Source organism: Nipponia nippon, unplaced genomic scaffold, assembly GCF_047370975.1.
Source record: "Nipponia nippon isolate SJK-2023a ecotype South Korea unplaced genomic scaffold, ASM4737097v1 scaffold_1, whole genome shotgun sequence".
Classification (NCBI taxonomy): Eukaryota; Metazoa; Chordata; class Aves; order Pelecaniformes; family Threskiornithidae; genus Nipponia; species Nipponia nippon.
Window position 1 is genome coordinate 112,072,615 of NW_028262290.1, and position 18,540 is coordinate 112,091,154.

The 18,540-nt window shown below is 39.3% G+C and overlaps 1 protein-coding gene across 2 annotated transcripts in view; it reads left to right on the forward strand.

Annotated features, from left to right (window-relative positions):
- AMPH (amphiphysin) overlaps positions 1-18,540 on the forward strand; it is a 122,805-nt gene that overhangs the window by 80,775 nt on the left and 23,490 nt on the right. For both annotated transcript variants that reach the window (XM_087767099.1, XM_087767092.1), the window contains exons 7-14: positions 91-176; positions 2,135-2,210; positions 3,103-3,185; positions 5,808-5,946; positions 7,479-7,607; positions 12,517-12,624; positions 15,943-15,966; positions 17,395-17,418. In XM_087767099.1, coding sequence (XP_087623225.1) covers positions 91-176; positions 2,135-2,210; positions 3,103-3,185; positions 5,808-5,946; positions 7,479-7,607; positions 12,517-12,624; positions 15,943-15,966; positions 17,395-17,418 — 669 coding nt within the window. The remainder of the gene's footprint in view (positions 1-90; positions 177-2,134; positions 2,211-3,102; positions 3,186-5,807; positions 5,947-7,478; positions 7,608-12,516; positions 12,625-15,942; positions 15,967-17,394; positions 17,419-18,540) is intronic.

Here is an 18,540-nt window from a genome sequence, read left to right on the forward strand (position 1 = left end):
GACCCACAAAAAAAATGCACAAAACCAATTTTGGCAGGTTTTGCTATGTCGTAGTGATTGCAGAAGTCACCCTGTTTCATTTTGGTTTAGGCAGAAGAAGAATTTCAAAAAGCACAGAAAGTGTTTGAAGAGTTTAACACTGATTTACAAGAAGAGTTGCCATCTCTGTGGTCACGGTAAGTCTAGGCAGATATTGTCTGGAAGGGCTAAAGGGGGAGTAAGGAAAGGGAACCAAGGGATTTTAATGAGCTGATAGAAAATGATTCGATGGCTCCTTGAAGAGTCCTATCCATTATCTTTTTGAAATAATAAAAGGGAAAATGCCTGCAAATGATCCAAAATTATACTTTCTATAAGCGTATTTATGCTTATTTCTTTCAGTGTATCTTGGCACTTAAGATTCGTTATCATATCTTCATTCTGACGTGCAAAAGGTCTCCATTTTATGGGTAAAGAATTGTGTCAGAGCACAGAATGGCAGATTGTGACTACAACCCACGGCTTCCATAACCTTTCTCAGACACCTTGGTGGTGGATACCTGATCCTTTCAAGACAAAAAAAGCCTCTTGTTAATAAAAAGGATCAAAAGTTCCACTGTCAAAAGTAACTGTACAGAGCAGCCACTTGCTTTTCTAGATTTGCAATTGGTCTACATATAGGTCATTTTTCTGTAAAAGGTATTGAAACAAAGAACCTTACAAATGTATAAAGATTTTATGGCAATTGTTGTTTCCAAGTTTCTATAAGGTACTACTGAAGCAGTAGAAGAAGGGAAAAACAACATTATAACTACATCAGAATACACATTTCATAGCTTTTCACTGATTATGTCTGCGATGTAAAAGCATTTGATAGCATAGATCATTCATTCAAGATGTTTAATCATGAATTGTGTTTATACAGAAAATACAGACAAAATGAACAGGAGAACAAAAGCAGCAGAAAAATAAGCATCTCATTAGTGTGCTATGTTCTTTAACAAATGACAGTCTGGAGTGGAAATGTGGTGTGAGTCACTGAAGTATCCTTTGTCTTCTCTGCCTTCTAAATTAATTCCTGTTAAATTTCAGATCAATAGAGGGTTTTCCTGCTGTGTTTTTACCTATTTCAGTTGAAAAGCTTCTTAGCACTTCAAGATATTTATTTATGGGCTTACTAAAAGTAAAACTGCATATGAATGATTTAGAGTAAAGGCCCTTTTATTTCAGTATGTGTGTTGCCCACTAACTAGTCTCAGGGAAAGGTAGAATTTAATTTGAGCAATAGGCATAATTTAGAAAGCAATTGCTTTCAGAGTCCGGTTTTTTTAGTTATTACAATTCTTCAGGAAGAAAATAATCTATTGAGTTGACATTTTGCAGGCTTATTTTTATGCCAAAGATTATTTTTGTTAGTAAAAGTTTGGAGAAATTACACATGAAAGTTTTAAATAGAAAAAAGAATAATTCAAAACCTAAGAAAACACCGTCTACTTTTGAATTGTACAAGAGGTATGTAATCACTCACCCCAAGCAAGCAGATTTTTGACTGCATGTGCAAAAATGTCTAGTCTATACTAGAAATCATTTTCTCTGACATATGCATATATTTCAGGGCTGATTTCTTTCAGGAGGGCTGAGCATGGGACACCCACCCCCAGGCCATACAGAGCTGTATACCTTAAAGCTGCCTCCAGATGAACCTGGATCACCTAGGTGCTACGATAGCATATAGAGCAGAGGCACTTGCGGTGCCGGAGTGGTACCTCTCTCCTTTCAGTCAATGGTTGCCTGCTGTCTGGTCGGAGAGGGGGTGCCCAGAGCACCCTGCCTTCCCATGTGCTTGTGCCACACTCATGCCAACCCTTTTCCAGTCTTCCCCTTCTCTAAGACAAGCTGAAGCCCCCTGCTGTGGAGTAGTCTCAACTTGATTCACTCTGTGCGGTGTGTAATATGATGGTTCTTAACACAAACAGAAATAATCATGAACGAACTAGTCTGAAATTTTGACATTCGATGCAATTATTTGCTTTGCTGAGAATAATAGTCAAGAATGTTGCTTGTAGTCTGGAAAATAATTAATTAATTTGCCTTTGTGGCCCTCCCACCCCTATCTTTTATTCTCTTTTTCCTTTCTTTGTGCCATCCTCCGTAGACGAGTTGGCTTCTATGTGAACACCTTCAAAAATGTATCCAGCCTCGAAGCCAAGTTTCACAAGGAAATAGCTTTAGTGAGTAAAAATGAATATCATCTCATGTATAATGGATTATGTGATACGCATAACAGCAAGAAAATGCCTTGTAATGCAGCAGTAGAAATCTAGCAGAGGCACACACGAGAATTTGCCCTAGATCCAGATTTGTAGTATAACCTTTCTATTGGTTTCTCTCCTTAAGGGAAGAGCAGCCCATGCAATTTTGGATTACAGTGCATTATCAGTTGTAGCACTAAATTCACTTTCTATTTTGATAACTTCTCCATTCTTTTTAGCATACTGTTGCCTTCAGTATTTTTTCCATGTCCAATTGCTAAGAATTTCATTGCTTTAATCAGTATGAGAAAAACATGTCAAGCATTCCCTTCAAGACTGCTATATACATTGTCAGCAATGCAACATTGTATCTGTGACTGTTAGGCAGTTTCAGTGAGGATCTTTTGAATGTACCTTGCTAAGTGGTAGTGTATTATCTCCAGTAACCTACTAATAGGAACCAAAATTGGTTGGAAAACTCACTTGACTGAAATCCCATGTAAACTGGGATTAGGATTTTGAGGGAAAAACATGAATCTTCTCGGCTCCCCATGTTGCGTTAAACTTTAGGCCACCTCCTTCATCAGAGATCAGGCAGCAGTCAGTCACACTTATGAACTTGTTCTCTGAAAACTAGCTTGCGTTTTTGAAGAACTGCTGTTGTCTTTGATTCTATGGATTTTGGTAGGTTTCCACTTAAGCTTTTGATATACGTGGCACTGAGTGTTTTTGGAAGGATCTATATGCCATTTTAAAGTTATCAGATTATATATTATCAGGTTATCAGTTATCAGACCAGATTTATCACCTGTGTTTTTAATCATGACTATAGTGCTTCATATAAACTCAGGCAAGTGTTTTGTTTTCTCAGCTATGTCACAAACTATATGAAGTGATGACAAAGCTGGGAGATCAGCATGCAGACAAGGCCTTCACCATTCAAGGGGCACCAAGGTAAATTTACTGCTTTTTTAATTAATTGCATTGCAGTAGGCTTTGTGGGTTTCAGCATACGTAGTACTCACTTACACCATGTGTAGCAATTGCTGCACAACACGGTCACTGGGTCTGTTCGTTCAAGATGGTAGATGAAGGTACCTTGGATGAAGTTCTTCTCAACATGAGCAAAGGTGCAAAACTTCCTTCATCACCCACTTATTTTTCCTTTCAAAAAAAGTATAAATGCCAGATTCTCAGCTGTTGCAATTTAGCCTAGTTCATTGTAGACTGTTACACCAATTTGCACCAGCTAAGTATATAGCTCATTTATTCTTAGATGCTTAGTTTACAGCAATGTTGCTCACTCTCATAATTTTTTCTAAAGCCTTGAAATATTTAGATGTGGTTTTAGCTTCTAAAGGCATATGATTAGGTGAGAATCCCAGCCTTTGTAAGTCAGCTTTTATCTCTTCTGCTCGAGGGAAAAAGTCAAGAAATGTGATCTGAGAGTGCATCATAAAAGCTGAAAAGCTGAAGTAAAAAGAATGTCAAAAAATACCGTATTTTTAATGACTTTCAAGAGAAATCTTATCTTAAAATAAAAACAGAAGCAAAAAAAGTTTAAAATCAGATGTTGCTTTCTTAAGGTCAGTGGATGCCAGTGCAGTATTTCTGATTTTTTGCTTGCAACCAATGTAGCCTTTCTGCCATAATTTGATCTCTCGGTACTGTAATAGTGATAGACAGAAGAGGTTGAAATTATAAAACAGTGAGACTTATCAAAATACAATGATATTTAGAGTGAATACATAAATCCTGAATTTCCAGCCAATCCCAGCTCATCAGAAGCAATCAGAACAATGTTATAGCTGCAGCTAATTTGCCCTCAAGCTGGACTCAGATTAGCAACAATTAAGACTGACCAAACAACATAACATCTGCCTCAAACATATGGCTGATATTTCTACATTTGTTTTGATCTCACTTTGGAAGAACAAAGAATGAAGTTTTGAACCTTCTGACCTAATGCAAAATTCAGAACTACTTTATTAAGAACATGTCCAAAATTTTTGTTTTGGATTAGTTCAGTGTTAATCCATGCTCAAATATATTTAAACACTGCCTCCGGAGTTGTTAGCTCATGCATCACCACTTCCAGCCCCTTTAGGATGGACTCACAAGCTGGACTATGTTTCCATAAAGGATTTGTAAAATACTTTTATGGGATGAAAAATAATGTAGTGTTGGAAAACTTCAAGCAGTTTTTGTAATAAAAAGATATTTTTTCCACCTGTGTCACCTAGACCATCTCCAACATGCACAGGCTTGTTCACACTGAATTACTCGTTCCGTCAATGAAGAAAAAACAATAGTAATTATTGCTGCAAATGAGTAGACATAGGTTAATGCGGTGTGATCTTCTGAACTTTTAAAAATGCTAAAATGCTTTTTAAAAACTCCTTTTTTTTTCTTTTTTTTTTTTTTTTAGTTACTCTGTTACTCTCTTTTGCTGTACTGTTCACAGAACATTGTGTGAAGATCTGGATAGATTTTGACTTCTGTTACTAGTTATGATACTCTAAAAGACTACTCAGGAGTGGGTCTTTGTAAGATAAAACAGCTTTCCTTTTTAGATGCATGAGAAGTAGATACTAGACCAGTACAGTACCTAATCTTTCCTTTAAAGAACTGTATAAAAAGAAACATCTTAAAAACTTGTATGCTACTGAATATTCTATCCTGAAGGCAAATATTGTACCTGGGAAAGAAATTTCTTAATAACTGCTTATTTTTTCTTTTTTAATATTTCCACAGAAAGAGGTGGTGAGTGTGAGCTAAGTCTGTCCTTTCCAAAGAATGAATTTTTCTTGTGTTAGCATTAGGAACATGTTTATGGTGTGGTCTCCTCAATCAGGTAGCGCTTCTGTTCTCTCTGAAGATGTGTAGGAGTCGCTCTTCTCTTACCGAGTACTGTGGTTGTTGAGTGCTGTAGTTTTATAGCCTCCCCGAGTTGTAAGCTTTCAGCATTTCTAGGTAGCTGAATATGTCTCAGTGTTTGCACCAGGTCCTTTCATGGGAAGGGCAGATCCTTTCTGAGGACTTCATCAGATCTTTTCTTAGTATCAGCAGAGCTCTGTTGAAGTCATTTGACTACTGCTTGTTTATAGTTGTGGTGAGTTGTCCCTCTAAATAGTGATATCCTTATAATAATCTTGGTTGTGTTTTATTTTATTGGAACCCTTCTGAAGTTGCTGAGCTTTTAAAATTATTTGCATTATTCATTGTTATGCCTTCCCCTGGGATTTTTATCTTTAGAGCCTTTTATTCTGAGAACTGTGTGAAATGAAGACAATAATTCCATCTCATATTTTCTGATAGTTACAAACTTATACATGAAACATTATTTCAAATACAGAATCTGAAAAAATGCAAGTACTCTGTTTCCCTCAATTTATAATGATCAGGTAAACAGATGTTCCAAAAATCAAGATCACTCAAAATTAAAACTTCCTTTGACACTGAATTTTAATTGAATTTAATTGCAATTTTAGTTTTAGTTTAACTATTGCATCAAACTGTCAAGGTAATAAGTCAGCATGATATGTATGTCCTCACCATTGCTTTGTTTCTGTCTAGCGATTCAGGTCCACTCCGCATTGCAAAAACACCATCACCACCAGAGGAGGTCTCTCCCCTGCCTAGCCCTACTGCTAGTCCCAATCATATGCTGGCACCAGCATCTCCGGCACCAGCCCGGCCTAAGTCACCCACACAGGTAAGCAGAAACCTAACAGGAGAAACTGGCCTGTTGTGCAGTAAAAGATAGCTGAGATGATGTATACGGTGGATTTTTCATCTGTGCCGTGACTGAGAAATGACAGGGAGGCCACTGGCTCTGTTGGACTCTGTTCTGTTCATTGGTTGTTCATTCCTGTGTCATGAGCATGGGTGGAAAGTGGTTTTTATATAAGAGGGAAGGAAGAAAATTTAAGGTGCCCAGTGAACTGGGAGGACTTGTGGTGACGAAGCAAAACTTCTTAAAAAGTTGCATAGTCTCTAAGGGCCCGTATCCCAGCAGTGATCGTTTGAAAAACCTATTTCTAGAACCTCCTCGTGAATTTCAGTCCATTATATATTTCTGCTCTTCATTCATCTTCAAATTTATGGTTACCCTGGAAAAAAATTAGCCAGTGAGTATCACTGGTCTGGTCAACCTCTAAAACAATAAATAATAGAGGTAGCTTAAATACTGCTGTGATAATAACTGATAATTAAAGGCTTGTTGGTTGTTATTAACACTGGATTGAGAAGTTTGACACTGTTGGAGTCACTGGAGTCATTTCTATTCTTACCAGTATTGGTGAAATAAAAATCAGTTTCATGCATCAGTTTCATCTGTAGCATAAGAGTTGTATGTGACACTTGGTGAAAGTATCAGACTTGTGTTGATATTACTGATGTTTTCAGAATTGGGATAGCTTCTGTGCTGATTGCTATTTCTATGGTGGGAGAATATCAGAAGAAATTTAATTTTGCACTTAGTTACGTGCGAGCACGCTTGTTTTCTCTGGTGTCCCAAAATGCGACACCTCACTGCCTGAATATTCATCTGGTAGGACACAGTTTAGTCTTACTGGTGCCAATGGTGTTATGTCACTATACCACCTGAAGATTTTTTGTGGATTTTTTTTTCTTGGTATTTTGGCAGATTTAAGAATTATCCAACAGTATTTGGTATTATTCCAAGCAATTAGTTTGTCATAGTTATGTGAATCTCTGGAGAGCAGGGGGAATTAGTAACCTAAGCATCTTTGAGGTGCTGTGGTTCCCAGAGATGATATGGTCTTAGCATTAAGTAGGGTACCATACCATACCATAAAGGTAGCGACAGGTGGACAGGGACAAAATCCCAAAGCTAAATAGGAATGAACTTAAGAAGCCCAAAAGCTGCAGAGGCCTGATTCTGTGCAGCGTCGCCCTTCCAACTATGGGCTGCATAGGAGAGGAAGTGTTTTGCACTGTGTGCCTGTCACAGCAGAAAAAAGTCAGCCAAGAAATGCTTTTGTATGAAATCTTAAACCTTGAGTTGGAATGAATTTGAAACATAGAGTTGTTTTGCTTTTCCCACAATGTTTATTTCAAGGCATTTGGTGGTGAAAAACAACGAGATCCTTTCAACCCATGGCTTATTCCCGCATTTAAGGTGAAGCAGCAGAGATAAAAACCTAACACAAATTGTTTAGGCCTAGTTTAAAGCTCTTTCTTTTATCCCTGAACTAGTCTGTGACATTTTTGCTGTCTGCCTAGCTGAGGAAAGGTCCACCAGTCCCACCACTGCCTAAGCTCACACCCACGAAGGAGTTGCAACAGGAGAACATCATTAACTTCTTTGACGACAACTTTGTCCCAGAAATCAATGTGACGACCCCATCACAGGTAAGCTTCAGGGGATGGTGTATGAGTCCAACCTTGCAATCACCCTAAATTCTCCAAGATAGTGGCCTTGGGGCTGATCTCCTTGGGGAGGGAGGAGGAGGGTGCAGGTAGAAGGCATAGGCACAATTACCATTTTACATTAGCTTGAAAGGGTCACACATACGGTGCTTTATCTTTGAATAGGCCACACATAATCACTCAAAAGGGCTAACATTGCTAACATGAAAAAACCGAGAGATTTCCTGAGAGGCCTGGCTAAAAATACTATGAAGCAGTCATGTTCGAGATTTAACTGCGTCCAGGTTGCATTACAAGCTGAGAGTTCATCTAAGATGCTTTTTTTCTAATCATAAGCATCTCAAGTGGCACTTTACAGTGATCCTTCATTGTTTCTGTTTCTTCCATCAAAATCATGAAAAGTATTCCCTTTTTCTTTTGAGTAATTAAAAAAAAAAAAAAGGAACTTGGCTCTTTTAATCAACTTTTTGCAGGTGTCAAAGGCTGCTCCAGCCAGATTAGTCACTCATTTGGTTTTGACTCATAGAAACATTAGTTACACAGCAGAGAAGTGATCAAAATTACTTTTATCTCATTATTATGAAATTATGGAATTTTTAAAGATTTCATATAAGAAACAGAAAAGCCAGAGTTGTGTAAAATAAGTCTGTATAATTTGTATTCAGTTATTCAGCTTTTATGCAGTTATGGTAACTGCTGGTTCTTCAATAATGAACCCTTTCTATTATGGTAATTACAACTCTGAAATCTGAGCCTGTGTCTGATGGACTGGGGAGAAATATGCAGATCTGAAGCTTATGCAGGATGTTTATGAATTTTTGTTTTCATGCGAATTATTGTTTTTGTACTAACTCATTTGACAACACAGGAGAATGTAGGCACAGCAACAACAAACAAAATTATTTTAGAGAATTTGAACATGTGATGTTTTGTTTTCTTGTGGAGGGGAGAAAAAGGCATTGCTGTCCATAGGGATCTATTTGGAAGAGAAAAGAGTTATTTATAGTTAAGTCCCCGTGCAATTAAAGAATTAATGGCAGCTCCCAGTATGCAGCTGCTGCTGGGCCCTCCTGCTGAAGGGAGAGTGCAGGTCTGTTGCATCAGTGTTCCCTGACTTTGTGGGAGTTATCACCCTGGCAGTGTGAGCCTTGACATCAGTGGTAAGAGTCGGTGTAACCTGTGCTAGATGTGGCCCCTTGCATTAAATGCTGTATCCACCTAACGTTCACTTGTTAGGCCAGCCAGGGAAGCAGAAATGGAACCGGTTTGCTTTTCCATTAAGAGCTGACACTGGAACAGGGTTTTAAATGAGTGTAAGTCACATTTCCAGAATCTTTACATCCTTTCTACGAGAGATTGGTATAAAAATGGAATGGCATAATAAAGGTGGGGCATGCTTCTGAGAACTGAAATCTCTCAAAGAAAAATTGATATCCCTTCAGTGAGTGATTTATGTCCCTTCCTCCTCCACAGTCAATGACCTGGGAATGACCTAAGCTATTCCCTGGCCACCTTCTCATGAATCATCTGCACTTGTCCCTCCACAAAACCCAGCACCATCACTAAAGCATCCTTACTATATCTGAGATCTCTGAGTATGTACAGGCATACCCAAATAGTGTGAGGTATAGATTTTATATCCTTCTGCAAGAGAACAACGTATTGAAAATATATTGCATGAAATCCACAGAAAACACGGACTTATTCCTCTTGGTGGTTATGGCATCTCCTGTGCTCCCAGAGCCCGTGTTTGGCAGTATGGAGGAAGCTATTGAGGCTGCAGAGCCCTCTAATGGTGCAGGACTTCCCAAAGGACCACCGCTGGTGTCCCTGGCACTGTGCTCACGCAGAGGCACAAACCCAACAGGCTGATGAATAGAGCTTTGCTGCTTTAATCCCATGTTTCAGAGAGGATTACGAACAGGCCAAACACTTTTCTTCTCTGGAACACAAATAGCCTGTAATTGTTCGTTATCTTTCTTTACCAAGCAGTACTAATGCATTCGGTGTTGTGCAAGATGCTGAAACACAGTTCTGCCTAATACTGTTGAATATTTTAGCCCTGATTCAACAAAGTAGCTCACACTTCCACTTTATTCATTGTCAAGAATGGATTTAATTACCGCTAAGTAAAAGAAAGAGGTGAGAAGATGTGATATCTAAGTGACTGGATGAAAGGATCATTTAGAAATGAGTGTTCCTTGCTTTATTTCTTGTTTTCTTCAGGTCACATAGCTCCCTAGAGTCCAGTTACTATCTTGGACATTGTATGCCTTTATAATATGTCCCCTGCAGGTACTTAACGTGTCTGAGTGTGTCTGGCAGCTCTGAACTGAACAACCCATATCTGCTAGGGCTATTTTAAGGCTTGTACAGACTGCGTCCAGAGAGAGGGTGGCAGTTCTGGTGGTCCTTGCAGGTTTCTTGTGCTTTCTCCATCCCTTGTGCATACATGTCCTCTGAGAGGTACAGCCTTCCTTCTGCCACAGCCACCTCTTTCAAATGTGGCATTTATTAGTGCTCCGTCATGCTATGGTGGAATTAACACAGGATGATTGGCAGGCCTTCCTGTCACAGCTTTGTCCCTTATTGAGGGATTTCCAGAGGTTCCTGTGTCTCCTAAGTCTCCATCTAATGTGATATCTCAGTTACTCTATATGTTTATTCGGGCCTTTGTTCCTAAAGTTATGACAAGCGTTCTCTTCATTTTGATCTAAGGATAACAGGTAATGGTAATTTTTGCAGTCAGTGATCAGTACTCTGTCACTACAGATACATTAGCTGTCATCACACGTGGCCTAAGTGAGACTCTTATTAATTTGATTCAGGCCTCATAAATAACAACTTCATTCTTGAACTCCACTGAAAGATAATTAACTTTTCCATCTCCATCCATTTCTGATTATATGCTAGCTAATGCTGTGTTGTTTCATCAAGCTGTATGACCATATGAGTACTAGTGCCTCAAGGGCATATGTGATGAAATCTAAATACATTGGATGGAAGGCATGACAGAATGAATGTAATGCTGGTTACTGGTGGGGAGGGCTTTTTTGGTTTTGATTTCTTGAAGGGTGAGACTGTAACACTGGCTTCGGTGTGTCAGCCCAGTTATCCAGTTATCTGTCATCACCAGTGGCCAAAAGCAGAGGCCAGGGGAAGAATATAAACCAGGGCAAGGAAAGCTGGTACTCCTTATACCTCCTTCTCCTATAGTCTCCCAGCCTCCAGCCATTTGCAGCTCAGGGACTTCCTCAACATAATTTCTACATATTTAATAATCGTCAACAGACTGCTTTGCCGCAAGTTTGTTCAGTCTTTCAGCACGTGTAAATTCTTCACGTTCACACTACCCGATGGCAAGGAGATGCCTAGCTGAACTCTGTGCCGTATGGAGCACCACCACCTTTTCTTCATTCCACATCTGCCCCCATCAACTTCACTGCCACCTGCCTTCCTGTTTTGGAGCAGTCATGGAGCAGCCAAGCCCCTGTGCCTCTCACACTGGTGTAGACCCTGTTCACATCACCCCTAGCACTCCTCTTCCAGACTGAAGAGCTCCAGGTCACTCTGACATTCCTAGCATGGGAGCTGAGGAGCTATTTTGATCACATTTTCAGGTGACGCAGAGAGCTCAGATGTCTTGTGGCATATGGAAGCCATTAATTACCTACACTTGAACATCTGTTTACCAATAGTAACACTAATTTGGAAAGTTTACACTCACAGATGTTTTAATAATAGAAAGGGTTTGTTTATTTTATTATCATCATCATCATTATTTTTATTATTATTATCTCCTACCTTTGCTGTTCTTATGCCTGCCTTGTTGTAGTAGACTTCCCCTGATGTGCACTTCGGGCACAGTCAGGAACAGGACATTGGGCTATGCGGTCTGACCCTCTGTTACCATTCTTATATAAGATTATATGTGAATGTATGTGTACAAATAATTTCCTACGGTATCATTTCCAATCTGAATACTTTTCAAAATCGCATTCTGATGAATAATTTACTATCTATATATTCTGTACATCAAAAGACAAGCTTCTCTCACTTTTTAATCAACACTGAGCAACTAGCAGTAGGCAGTATTAACCTTGTTACCAAAACCAAGATGCTTGCCTAGAATGTTTGTCGTTACCGATAATTAAATCTCAGCTACAGTTTCACAATAATGTTGAAGCACACTAATTATTTGTTCGTGTTACTTCACAGAGGGAAAGACCTGTAGCCCATTGAACCAATCTCTATAGTGACCTCAGAGGCCTTGGCTAATTCATTAATTGTAAACAAAAAAAAGGTTCTACCATGTAATCCAGTTTTGTAAAAGCAGGTCAATGTAGCAAAATTTAGTTAGTGTTATGTAAGATGTTTCCTAAAGTTTAGAGCTAAGGACAGCATTAAATGTTAATTGGTATTCATGTTCAGAATTGAAATTTAATTCAAATGCATTTATGTCCTTCTGTATTGGCTTTTTTACTAATGTTTGTGTTTGGGGAGAGATTCACTTATTAGAATGTATGGACATTGGGTGCCATTTATGTAGTTTTTAATTTTGGTGTCTGACTTAAAGCACTTTAAAAGGACCTTCACAGTCAAATGGTGAACATTCAGCACCTTTTCAAAAGGGCTGCCATTTGTTTAGCCTGAAAAGGGAAAGCTGCACTACGCAGAAAACAAAGGCATCATAAGACTGAAGCTCATAAAAATAGAATTAAAAGTTACACTAAAGCTCAGAAAAGTCTTCAGAGCTTCCTGCCCTCTTGGCTTGCACTGTAGCTAGAAAGTCTGTGATGTATTTTTTTTTTCTTGGGCCTCTTAATGTTTTTCTGCCCAGGGCAGCTTTTGAAAGATGAGATTTTCAAGAGTTATGTTTGTCTCCTAACAGAACGAAGTTCCTGAAGCTAAGAAAGAGGAATCTTTGCTAGATCTGGACTTCGACCCTTTCAAGCCAGAAGTTGTATCAACAGGAGTTACTCATTCACCCATGTCTCAGGTATCTCTTTGCCTTGAGGTAGACGAAGCATATAAATGCAACGTGCTGTTTGGTAGCAAAGATTTGCCTTGTGTACTAATGAGCAGTGTATCTGCAGTGTCTGAAAAACTTGACCTGCCTGAGCAGCTCTTGTTAGCCATCTCTCTTTCCCCTTCAGTAACCCTGCAGTTGATGATGTACTGGAAGGAGAGGAAATTGTCAAGTGGTAAAATGAGATGTCCACCAATGAGAATGGTTGCTGGTACCTTGGCCTTGACTTCGACATGCCATTACTTTCCATCTTTAGAATAACTCTTAGTGCCAAGATTATAATTCTCCAGCGCCTGTTTTTCTGACAATTTTTCTGACCAGGTTTTGACTCTTCATGTCTGGAAAGATGCCTCAGGGGACCTAGGTCTTGTGGAGTCAGCATGCAATTGCTTTGCTGTGATGGAGTTTCTGTACCAAGTATGGGATATGATCTGAGTGGTTTTGCTTTTTAAATCTATTTTAGACCTACCTCAAGGAAAATGAGAGGATGGAGTAGGATGTTTCCTTGCAGGATGTTGTGTTAAAGAAATTCTGCATTCTACGGTAATATTTGCCATGGTAGTTTCTTGCAGTGACATGAAAAAAAGAAGAAAAGGCTGATATATCAAGTTGCTGATTTCCATTGACTTGCCTTAGGGGACCTGCTATTTTATGATCCAGAACTTGTCCTCAGTACCCATAGGGCTGATAGTACAGTAGGGAAGTTCTCCTGGCCAGCAGAGCTGGAGCTCTGTGTTGTACACCGAGAAGGAAACAATATTAACACACTGTTAGCAAAACCTTTTATCCCTGTGGCTCTCACCAACCTGGTTTGTACTGTGAGACATGAGAGGACTGATCAGCTGCTCAGGAATGTAACACTGGGAAAGGAGTGAGAAGACAAGAAGCTTTAAGGCTGAGATAGTCCTGGTTCTCTGCTATTCTCTTCCTCGGTTAATTAATTTCTTATTTGGTGTGCAGTCCTAGTTATATAATGAGATCTGTAGTGATCTCTGATGGGTTATGCACTGTCAGATAAACAGTGTATTGTCAGCACTCTGAACGTTAGCTGAAATTTCTCATTGTGGTTTGCTAGGAGAAGTCTTTAATTATAGCACAGGCTTTGTGCATCTTACTTGTTATTTTTCTTGGTCCCTCTAAAGAGGGAAGGAGAAGGAAATTCCTTGACATTCAGTATGACAGAAAACTCTAGCTATGACTTTGCTAACTCTACACTTTGAGCTTGTCATGTAATAACACTGATTAGAACAGTGGGATCATTAAACCCAAGACATTTAACTTTTGTGACAGAGCACGTTTGTCCTGACATCATATTGTACAGACTATAGAAGAGTGTATTACTTTAGTGGAAAGGAATTGGGTTAGATTCAGCTGTACCATGAAATACAGAATATAATTCAGTGTAGAAAAGTACATTGTATTTTTTCATCTAGGTGCATGGGAAGCATTCACTGAGCGCCTTCAGTCTCTCCTCTCCTTTCACCTTTCCTCCCAGCATACATATATGAGAAAGGATGGTCCACATCCACAAAAGTGTGTGGATGAGTCAGAGCACAGTGTTTTTAGAAGAAGAGAAGATAGCCCTGCAGTCCGGGTCTCAGTCTGACTGGATGTGGCAGGGTCATTGCTATGGCAGCACAGACAGAATGAAATCACTAGTCACAGTCTTTGGAGAGCCCTGTGCTACTTTGCAGGGAGATTAAGAAGAGAGCCTTAAGTGATCTTTCTATATGCATCTAGTTTTTGCCTCAGCCATGGATATTTCCCCTTCAGCAAATTGTGCTGAAGTAGTGACGTGAAGACAGGAGTAGTCATCTGTGCCATGATGCCTTGGGGGGCCTGGCATGACTTCCCTATTGATCCTTTAATTAATTACCTGCCTTCACTGCTCTGCCAGGGTGATCAGATCACAGTAAGTGAGTCCCAATCTGCCCTTCCTCATTTGCTTTTCTGTTTCTATGACTGCTTCAGAAGTGGCCTTTCTAAATGTGCCTGGCCCTCGCCTCCATTTGCTAGCTGTGGTCTGTCTTGCCTTTCCTTCAGTATTTTCCTTACCCCTCATGCTCAAAGCCTCATCAGCAATGAAAGGAAAATGAAAAAATGAAAAATGAGCGCAATCTCTCCTTCCATGGAAGTCTGTAGGACAGCTAGAGTCTGCACAAGTTAGCACTATAAGAAGAGACCTATCATTTTTCCTGAAAGCTTGAATGTTCAGCTAATAACGTTACAGCAGAGTAAGCAGGTACACTTGTGAATTACATCCACTGAAGAAGCATGTACCTGGACTTTAACAAAATTAAACTGATTGAGCAATGGCTGTTTGCAATTTACATTTACAGCAATGTTAATTTGCTGTAAATCTGAGTAGTGGTTATTACTGTGTCTTTTGTTTGTGAAAGCAGAAGTTGTTCAGAAGTTGTCCTCATAAAATAAGAAGCAGGCAAGAAGCTAAATGCAGCAATCCTTCTCTTAGGCAAATGTTAGATGTCACATTTAACATTTGCAGATATTTCAGGAACAGTTTTACATTTTACTTTATCAAAATCTTTAGTTTTTGTTTTTCATGGACTTTAACCTACGTGTGAATATAGTAGATGTGTTTTGAAGCATCTCAGCCAGCTTTTTGAGACCAACCAGCAGAGTTCCTTCTCATGTGCAGGGGGCGGTATTAATATTTGCCATGAAGTCTGCTGCTTTTCTTTCATCTGTCCATTCAGCTCTTCTGCTGAGAGGTCACTAACATTTATTACTTAACAGACTGAACGAGAACATTAAAACATTTGTCAGCTTTCTTGTTTTCTTTCCCAAAATGCATGCCATTTTCCTTCCTGGTGTCGGAGTCATGAGAAAACCCACTTTTTCTCAATGGATTGCTGGACCATGTTTTATCTTGCTAAAAACCTGACCTATGTAAGCTCTTTAACGCTTACACTTTGCAGAGGTTCCTGTACCCATTGAAAGTCATTTAGTCATCAGCTCAGAATCTGGCTGTTACTCAAGCATGTGTCAGTATGAGTTTGCTGGAAAGCAACAACTGCTTTGAAGTGGGAAATACCACAATCCATCGCGTACTGCCCATCCCATGTGACCAAAAAGCGTATTATGCAGATATGTACACACACAGACACACACACAAAAGTGTTAATATATAAAATATCTATGTATTATAAATATGCATATAAATAATTTCTCTCTTTTTAGTTAATGCACGCAGTTATGTAGCATGTTGAACATACAGTATGTGAACAGTATTTTTCTAAAGCTTCTTTTTTCTGCTCCTTTTTTCAGACATTGCCATGGGATCTATGGACGGTAAGCCTGATATTTATCATTGCGAATCAGGACATTTCTGTGCCCCTGATTTTGTTACACCCTAAACTCATATTTATACTGTTTTTACCAAAAGGCAAGATAAAAAATTTATAGACCATCACAAACACTTTCAAGTGTATGAAGCCACTGGGGCTTTAAAACACACAACAACAAAAAACAATCTCTGTTGCTTGGCCTACAAAACCAAAACTATGTCAGAAGTCTAGGCTAATAAGATTCACAATCATTATAGCTAAGTGTGTGTTGCTTTTATTCTCATGCCTGAATTACAGCTATTAGGGGGTAGGAATGGATGCTAGTCACCTGTTTTAATTATCTGAAGGTGTAGTTCCTCAGGACTTTAACCCGATGGACAACCATTTTCTCAAAATTCAGGAGCGAAGAGAGAATTTAACTTGTCTGTGTGGGCATACAATGAACTGGAGTTATTCACAAAAGAAGCCGCTACTTTAGGAAACTGCATGAATCCTCCCTTCTTCCTCCTGGTGCCAAATCAGATACAATGATCTGCAGGAAGAAAACAACTCATTTTTGTGAGCTTTCTTTTGACTTTATGTCATGGAGATAGCTGGGCTGATTTGATGTGGAGCCTGATATGCTCATTTTTGACCTTTTGCAGCTTCAGCCAGCACAGAAATCTGTGGATGCTTTTCGTTCATTCAGATTGCAGCACTGTTTTGTGAACACATGGCATATGTTATGTATATTAAATACTCATCTGTTTCTATTGGGAATGATTAAATAAAGCCTGAAAAAACAGTCACGTATGTAGGCTAGCCAAAATTTCAAGGCTGCCAATATCTAGACCAGCTAAAATAACCCAAAAATGTTTCAAATTTATTGCTCTAAACTTATATTAGATAGCTTTATCAATGTCTTCCTTTCACACAGTTTTATTTATAGCTTGTTAGTACTATGTATGTATTCTGTATTATAATTATTTTCCTCTTTGCTCTAGTTTAAAAAAAAAGAGTAAGTAGTGAGCTTCACAGCTAAATGTTTGAAATTAGGGATACCTTAGTGTAAATACAAGTAAGCTCCGCTGCCACTTGGGTTGCTTCCTTTCTTGTTCACCATCTCGCAGAGCAACCCCTCTTTTCAATTGAGATGTAATAGGGTACCTGCGATAAAAACGTCAGTGGCTCACAAAGCAACGTGTGATGAATATTCAACATACATGTAGAACTTCTTTTATAATGTAATCCAGAGGCTAGAAGTGTAGCTTAAATTCAGGGGCCTGTGATTAGTCTTCAGTGGAGTGGCAGGAGAGGACCTGCTGCTTCTTCCCCATACCAATTTGGTAACAGCTGTTGGTTAGAGAACTGCTAATTAAAAAACTGCTACTGTAAGAAAGTACATCGTGTTCTTATTTTCTGTGTTTTATATGTATGATTTTCTTCTATACAGACAAGCAGTGAATTGGTGCAGCCGGTAAGCAAACCTTCCCCCAAAATTGCAACCACTCTAGAGACATGCTTTAATTAGTGTGGTGTAATATATAGTTTGCTGGTTTTGTCCATTAGTGCTGCTCTTTTACATTGCAATCTACTGCCTCCAAATGTTGCAAACCACATAACTTTTCCTTAAATGGCTTAATTTAGTCACTTTCATTCTTTAAATTAAAATTGCTCTAGTAAAATATAAATTTTGTGTTTTCTCATCAAATCCGCCTTTATCTTTTTCATCTTGTGTTTTTTCTTTGCTTTTCTGTCTGCTTAAAGCCTGATTCTTCAAAAAGTCTTTCCCTGTGTAACCTGGTCATGGAGGAAACCCCAAACAGTGGGTCATCAGAAGATACTAACAGATCTCAAACTAATCTAGGTTCACTCAACTGGGGCCTAGATGTTAGCACACCCAGTGTCAGCCAGGAAATTACTGCAGGCAGTTCTTTGCTTTTCCCTGGGGCAGAGCAAACCTCAAGCAAATCCACGGGTACTCTGCCTGCTAGTGTTTGGCCTGCTGTAGGTGATGCTGCACCAGGGTCAGCTTCAGTAAACGAAAAACAGAGGACTTCACTGGAGGACCATTTGGATGCCAAAAATGTCCCATGGGAAGATGTGGTGACCAATCAGCCTTTAGAGAACATAACCAGTTTTGAGACTCCCATCCTGAGAACCGATAGCTTGTTGGATGAACCCCTCCCATGTGATGTGCAAAAGGCAGAGGCAGAGCGGGAGGAAGAAGAGTGGGCAGGTGTCAAACCAAGTGAAAAGGTAGAGACCGGAGCTGTTAACTACAAGGAGGTAGAAGGTACAGAGGAACTGGAAGAGCGAGGTTGTGAAACCAAAGGAAACAGTGAGGCAGAACTTCATAAGGGTTTAGCAAAATCAGATCTTGAAATTTTAGTCAGCACAGAGGTAGAAAATTTATGTGAGTTAGAAGATAATGATGGGGATGCTGGGAGAGCTAGTGGTGCTAACCTTGAAAACCCTAGGGAAGAAGAATTCAAAGGGGTCAATGTAATTGAGGAGGCAGATGGAGAAATACCATTGTTGAGCACAGGGCTGGAAGGTGGGGACAAAATAGTAGTGGGCAACTGTAAAACTATAGGAA